The sequence below is a fragment of the Rutilus rutilus genome (genome assembly GCF_951802725.1).
Source record: "Rutilus rutilus genome assembly, chromosome: 16".
In the NCBI taxonomy this organism is placed as follows: Eukaryota; Metazoa; Chordata; class Actinopteri; order Cypriniformes; family Leuciscidae; genus Rutilus; species Rutilus rutilus.
The window spans coordinates 12,550,854-12,558,441 of NC_140224.1; the positions used below are offsets into that span (position 1 = coordinate 12,550,854).

The 7,588-nt window shown below is 34.9% G+C and overlaps 1 protein-coding gene across 1 annotated transcript; it reads left to right on the top strand.

Annotated features, from left to right (window-relative positions):
* The first annotated feature begins 442 nt into the window (after positions 1-442).
* On the top strand, positions 443-3,758 carry mylpfb (myosin light chain, phosphorylatable, fast skeletal muscle b). The gene is made up of 6 exons (XM_084434075.1): positions 443-554; positions 880-975; positions 1,874-2,054; positions 2,451-2,529; positions 2,642-2,690; positions 3,090-3,758. The coding sequence occupies exons 1-6, from the start codon at positions 552-554 to the stop codon at positions 3,192-3,194; spliced, it is 513 nt and encodes a 170-aa protein (XP_084290201.1). The 5' UTR covers positions 443-551; the 3' UTR covers positions 3,195-3,758.
* Positions 3,759-7,588: the final 3,830 nt, after the last annotated feature.

Below are 7,588 nucleotides of genomic sequence, written 5' to 3' on the forward strand. Positions count from 1 at the left end.
CAGCCATAATTGATTCATAAAACTAATATTGACCATTCTTATTGTGAAAAAAAATAAAAAAAATACAAATATTTTTTGACCATTGACTGGCAATGGTATGTCATATACGAAAATGATACCATGGGTTGTTTTAAAATTCTTACTTCCAGAAAAGATATACCAAGCCTTACATTAACCTACAAATTAATACTCAACAGACACAGATCAGAAGAAACTGAGCCCTTCAGTCAAGGCAGCAACAATCTCCTTGCCCTTGCCATATTTGCCCACAAGGTAAACCAAACTATAGCCAAAATTACTGGACTGAATTCACCTCATTCCAAGGCGTGCAAATCCTATTTTGGATCAGGAATGAAAAGTGACACCAAAGCACTTCATACACCTCCTGTCTTGTACTTTCACCAGCACTCACTTTCCTAAACCTGATGTTCAGGCTAAAGTTAGCACACCCAGGCCAGTATATAAGACCCCAAGAGGAACTACGAACGTGTCAGTCACATCAGTGTGGTGTATACTTCTCCTCTTTTGACCAACGGCAAAAAAATTGAGAGATGGTGAGTGTTTTTAGAAGACTTTAGACAATATATATATATATATATATATATATATATATATATATTTTTTTTTTAAATATATATAAAATAATTGAGTTGCCAGTGCACTTAACAACTTTACAAAACATCCTGCCTTGACACCTTCTAAAATATGGAACCCTATTATCACTGGAAATATAAATTTGAATTTGCAACATGAAAAATAATTATTTTCATTGGGTGATTAGCAGAATATGTATATGATGACAGAAATCGTAACTGTGGAAATGGAGCAGCAAACCATTCATGTGTGTTTTTCACTCCATACATATGTGTTTCTCTTTAGGCACCCAAGAAGGCCAAGAGGAGGCAGCAGGCAGAGGGCGGCAGCTCTAATGTATTCTCCATGTTTGAGCAGAGCCAGATCCAGGAATACAAGGAGGTACAGTGCTCATTCTTCAGTAATTTGACTTATTTTTCTTAAATCTCTGCTAAACCTGAAATTAGTTCAATACATAAATTCCTTTATCATAAACGGTTTTCCTAAAATATTGTACATTCAAAGTTATACATTTTGTCAGCACAACACAGAAAAAAGTAGTTTTAACATCAATCAAATTAATCAATCAGATCATGTCAGTGATTAAGGTTGAGGGCATGTTAGACATTCACCCATGCTCATGTGTTTGAAAATCTTAAATTGCAGATTTCTATGATAACTAGTAACTCAGCAAGAAGTAGATTTTGAAAACATTAGAAGAAAGAAGTCACCAACTGTAGCATTAGTTTTATGTTCAATAACCAATTAGCAAAAAAACAATAGCTGTTGTAAGTAGTAAGGAGAGGTTGTAGGGAGATTAGTTGGGGCTGGCAAGCGTAACCAATCCTCCCTCCTTAAATATCCCCAAAGTCTTGTTGTACATTCTGTGACCTTTTAACAACTTAGACAAGTGGGCAGCAGCTGCCAAGATACTTCTTGATCTCAGATGTCATCTCCAGTTTCAACTATGTTCAGTAGAATGACATCAAGACCTGATGCCAGAAAGGGAAATGTATTTCACAACTACAAAATCAATCCTTTCTACTGTGAAAACATCTTGTGTATCTTTGGGGACATATGATGCAATTAGTAGTAACTTCAATTAAAATTCATACCCTTTGCAAAGTGTAATTTAAAGCCTAGTAACACTTTGAAGATTGTTGTTTGTAGATACCAATAATCCTCAGTGGTACGTTACATAGACCCAGTCCCCACCCCATAAACATGACTGATGTTTTCTGCTTGGATAAAATGCAAAATGAACTGGCATAAACTGTCTTACCCTCTGTAAAACAAACAGGCCTTCACAATCATCGACCAGAACAGGGATGGTATTATCAGCAAGGACGATCTGAGAGATGTGCTGGCCTCCATGGGTCAGCTAAATGTGAAAAATGAGGAGCTGGAAGCCATGGTCAAAGAAGCCAGCGGCCCCATCAACTTCACTGTCTTCCTCACCATGTTTGGTGAGAAGCTAAAGGGTGAGTTGTTTAAATCTTCTCTCTGACTTAGTTTATTCTTGTAATCACAAATCATTTTTATTGTTCATACTTTTGGTTAGGGATTAAGTATTACTATTTGTAACTTTCACTTTAGTACATAACTTTTACCTGCCAGATACATTTACATGCATTTGGCAGACACTTTAATTCAAAGTGACTTACAGTGCTTTAAAGGTAAACATATTATCAGTACATGTATTTCCAAGTAATCAAACCCATGACCTTGGCGTTGCTAGCACCATGCTCTACTGACTTACAATTAATGGTTATGAAAATGTACAAAATATAGTTTTGTATTTATAGAATGCATAGAATTGACATCTCAACAAGTATTCACATCAAGTATTCGCAACATTTATTCAACTCTTCATTAAGGTGCTGACCCTGAGGATGTTATCGTGAGTGCTTTCAAAGTTCTGGACCCTGAGGCTACAGGCGCCATCAAGAAGGAATTGTAAGTGTCCTGACTCGTTGTTCACACAAGAGAATGCTGAACTTTCATGAAGCCCTTACAACTATGGTGAAGATTTATTTTCGAGAAAATAACATTTTGTTTTATTCTATAGCCTCGAGGAACTCCTGACCACCCAGTGCGACAGATTTACCGCCGAGGAGGTTAGTTGTAGTTGGATTTTAAGTAATGGTGTTTGCTAAAGCAAGAACCATAATTACTGTTTGTGCTATGGCAGGAATTCAAACTGTATGGCTTGTTGAGGAGAAATGTGGGATTAAACAAGTAAATATCCCTTAGCCATACATTTATACTATCGCCAAGTCTTATTTGCTAAATGTGAAACATTGAAACAATGTGTTTTGTGAAAAGCACTATACATTGAAGGTAGAACCCAAGACATATTTAGAGACATAGAGGTTTGCTTTTTCAGTTGGGCCAGTAAGAAAGCACCCAGAACAACGTAGTCATTGCCTAGCAATGCATTATAACATTTTTTTAAATGTTGCCTTTGTTTTACTTGACAACTTATTTAAGATCTTCTGGTTGTTATCTTCTTCTAGATGACAAACCTTTGGGCTGCCTTCCCTCCAGATGTGGCTGGAAACGTAGACTACAAGAACATCTGCTATGTCATAACACACGGAGAGGAGAAAGAGGAAGAATAACTCAATCTATCAACCATCTCTCTACCTCCTCATTGCCACACCATCTTGTTACATATTCAGTCTCCCCATGGTCCATCTATCCTCTCACAGAAACACTTGTCTAAACTGGAGGTCTTTTAGCATTTGGGCTCTCTGAATGTGAGTTACATGTAGCTAATGTGATTATTTTCAATAAAATAATCTAAAATCATGAAATCACAATCTCTCTGTTCTGTCTGCCATGTAATGTTTCCCTTCATAAATGTATAGGAAGAGGAGATATTTAAAGAGATGGTGCATCTCTGTAATAGAGCACCATAATCTCTCTCAATGTTTCCCGTTTGTTTTCTTGGAGAGACAGAAAAAGTAGGGAGGAAAGACATTGAACACTAATAGAAAACAGAGGAAGACAGAGTGAGGATGAGGAAAAGAAACAAAAGAAAACATCTTTTTCTCCCTTGTTCACTTCTCCATTCCAAAGTCTTCTTTTTTGCATTTTTCTTTATTTTCTCGATTCATCTCTTTGTCCTCAAAGCCACCTGTGACTTAAAAGTAACACAAATAAAAGCACATAAATCTTTCTTATACCTTGTGTCTGTTCTTGTCAGGTTCATGCACCTACAGTAGAACCAATGAGAAATCAGTTGAAATTTTACATTACTAGAGAAAATTATGAATGACAGATAAAATATTGTTTTTTAAGTGTTAATTTACTTTTACATTTTATGCATTATATGTTTTTGAAGTTAGATGAAACTGTGCTTTGACATTTTGAAACTGTTTTCGATATTGCTTTGCACAGGTTGTTTTAAAATTTTTGACGGATAAGATAATATCTAAATATAGTAAGCAAGAAACCAATGGACTACAACTCACATTAGTAAGTGAGTGTGAGATCGACACAGATCAACTACAAATTGGTGGGTGGAGGGGGGGATTTATGTTGTACTTGGCCTTAAAAGTAACATAGTTCGTATCGTATGAATGGATTTTATTTTGTAAAATGATTTTACAGACAAAATAAATAAGTAAACCCTCGACATGCTCCGTCTCAAAGTTCTTTGGCGTTGGCCCCATCCTTCGTCCATGTCTTGAAGTTAACTGGTAGGTCCTGCATCATATAGAGGCAGGGACGGAGCCTATCCCCGGACGAGTGGACGGGAGCCATCCTGGTGGTGGTGGGGAGGATGGAGGGGAACTTTGCTACGACACCTACAGGCAGCAAAATAGGAGGGAAATCAGTCTTTTTCTATTTGATGTTGTGATATAAATATTTTATGTAATGGGTATTTCAACATTAAATGTACAGACTAAGGATACTCAGGTCAAAGGCCATATATACTTAACCAAAAAGTGCTTAACACAGTAGAACAGCACTGTAAAAAATGAGTCGTTGGATCAAAGTAAAAAAATTACTTAAACTTGTTACAAGTAATCGGTTTACTTTATCTCAACTTAAAAAAATTAATTTACTCAAATCACATTTCCATAGTCAACTGAAAGTAAAAATACTCTTTCAACCAAAGAGATTTGTTTAATTAGCATTAAATTATAAATTATTATTTGGATTAACTTAATTTTTTAAACTTTTATATATTAAATATCAAAATAAATACAAAACAAAATTACAAACATGAAATATCACCGAATTTTTGTCTGAAAAAATAAGCCTTTTACACTGGAATCAAACATTTAACTTTTTATTTAGTGCAATCTTCCAACAAACTCACAGAAACCAGAATTTCCATTTGTTCTAAAAGCATTTGATGAAGAATTCATTTGATTTACAAAAGTCAATACTGAAACCGTTTTAGTGCATGACTTAATAAATAAATAAATAAAATACATTCAATAATAAAACCGTCAACAATGTCTTTGTAAAAAAACAAAAAAAAACATCCATCAATAAATGTATACATCAATTCTATTTGCTAGAGTAAAATTGTCACTCGACATTTCAGATTATCTTGCATTAAATTTAGGAATGTAACAGAAAACACTGAAAAGCCCTTAATATGGCATTGATAAATCATCCAGTGTAACATCAATTCATTGAAAAAAATCAAATCAACATTGAAAGCTCCTTAAAAGACATGACATGCAGGAACATTTAAAGGGTTACTTCACCAAATTAAAATATTTTTAATGAGATCTGAGAGCTGTCTCACTCCTTCATAGGTTTCATTCATAATTTCATTCTGCCGGCCAAGACAAGTTAGTAAAGACATTGTTAAAATAGTCCAAGTGACACCAGTGGCTCAACCTTAAGTTTATCAAGTGATGAGAATACTTTTTGTGTACAAAAAACAAACAAAAATTACGACTTTATTCAACTATTAATTTTCTTCAGTTTGGGTCTGAGTGAGTTCACGAGAGCGCCACGACACATGCGCGAGAACTGAGAGGATGACGCTCACGATCATTTGATGGGAAAAGGTTGAAAGGTAAGCCATTCATTTAGCAGCATTGGCAAGGAACTTATACGTTTTCTCGTTGGTCATCTTCTCAGTTCTTGCGCATGCGTTGTGTTGCTTTTGTGAACACGTCAAGAAGATGAACGAAAGTCTTACGGGGATGGAACAACTTGAGGGCATTTTTGGATGAATTAACCCTTTAAAAACCATTTGCATCTTCGCTATGTCCATGACCATTTTTTTCAAGGCCTCAAAGGTATATTTAAGTACTTCAGGATACCTCAAGTTCTCAGTACGTGATTCCAAACATCATGGCACAAGCAGATGCAACTGAGGACAACTCATGTAAAAACCTCAGTACCATCAATGACAATGCTGATGACCAGGGGAGTGCTTAGACCATCACTTTCACAGAGCACAAAAACTGTCCAAGTTCTCTCTGTGCTTCATCTTTCTGGCCAATCTGAAAGACACACAAGCAAAAAAAAAAGAAACAATTCTTACTCAGAGAGCTAATTCATAAATTCAACTGCTCTTACCAAAAAGAGACCAATTACTTACCGTTATCTTCTGACTGGACTACAATGACTCCAAACTGTTGTCTTTCAACATCTGTATCTTAAAAAAAGACAAACACAGCAATCACCAACTTTCATAAAGAAAATTAAAATGCATGGATATGCTTTTGCACCTAAGAGACAAACATTTTGCAAGTTAAGATATTTATAAATAATACGTTAAATAAATTGGTGTAATTTGAACGTTTATCAATAATTATTTTCAAAGTTGCAAAGATGTCATGTCATATAGATTTCATAAAATAATGTATTTTGTGTAACGTATTATGTAATAGGTCATTGCGTGCGTGCATGCATGCATGTTTAAACTTTTATGATGGAATCGGAACCTACTGCAGTGTGTTAAAACGTCAACAACGTAATTAATCAATCAAGTATTTATATTTATTTATTCTTTTAAGGTTATACAGTAGTATGTATATATGAGGCTACTGTCACTTTAAGAATTAACACACATACCAACAAAGACAAACTCGATTTTTTGGCATATGTTTAAGACACAACCAAATGTTTTAAAATGAATACTTGGCAAGGTAGACATTTTCAATTAAAATAAAATATCTATGACCATTCAAACGCCATATGACACTAAAAATAACTCAATTCAGTGCTGTGCATATTGATAAAGTGTAAATTCTCTGATGTCCACTTTGAATACAAACTTTGAATTATTTGATAAAACACTTGCATTAATCAGTTAACTGATCCTCATGTGATTATAAATGTATGATAGATTACTCACCATATGCAATTTTGTGTCCACCATGAGGTTATCCTGCAGCAAAAGATGTTGGATAAGAATTTTGTCCGTGGTCACGTGGCTTAAACAGAATACGAACTTGTCATTTGATTTGAAGCATAATCATCACACCAACTTAGGCTAACTGTTTGCTTGACTAATTTTAAAGTATTAACCACTCTTGCTACTTTATTTTTCTCATTCACCAATGTTTCTACATCAATCAAATGTCAGAAACTTTATGCAATCCACTCAATGAACGAAATGCAGATACGCAATGTATTACAATCTCTACCGCGATAGTAACAATTATATACTATTTTAGAGTTTTTCCTGGATCAAAATGAGTTGAAGGTGGTAAAATCCTGCTTGGAAAATAGGTATCTGAACTTGGGCTGTCACGATTATTAAATTTGGTAGACGAGGAGTTTTACCGCGACGCGCTGTTTGAATGCTGAATGTATCAAATGATTGACAGCTGCAGCCGGAGGGAAGACGAGTTTGCGTAAACTTTAATTTAACGATGTAAAATTTCTTCTGTCCCTCACAACAAGATATGAAATGGCTTTACACCACTTAGGCTAAATAATTATATTAGAATTTGTGAATGATTGAGTAACAAAGATATATATATTTCTGATTATTTATCGCGACAGGCCTAATCTGAGCCTGTCTGAGTTTTGA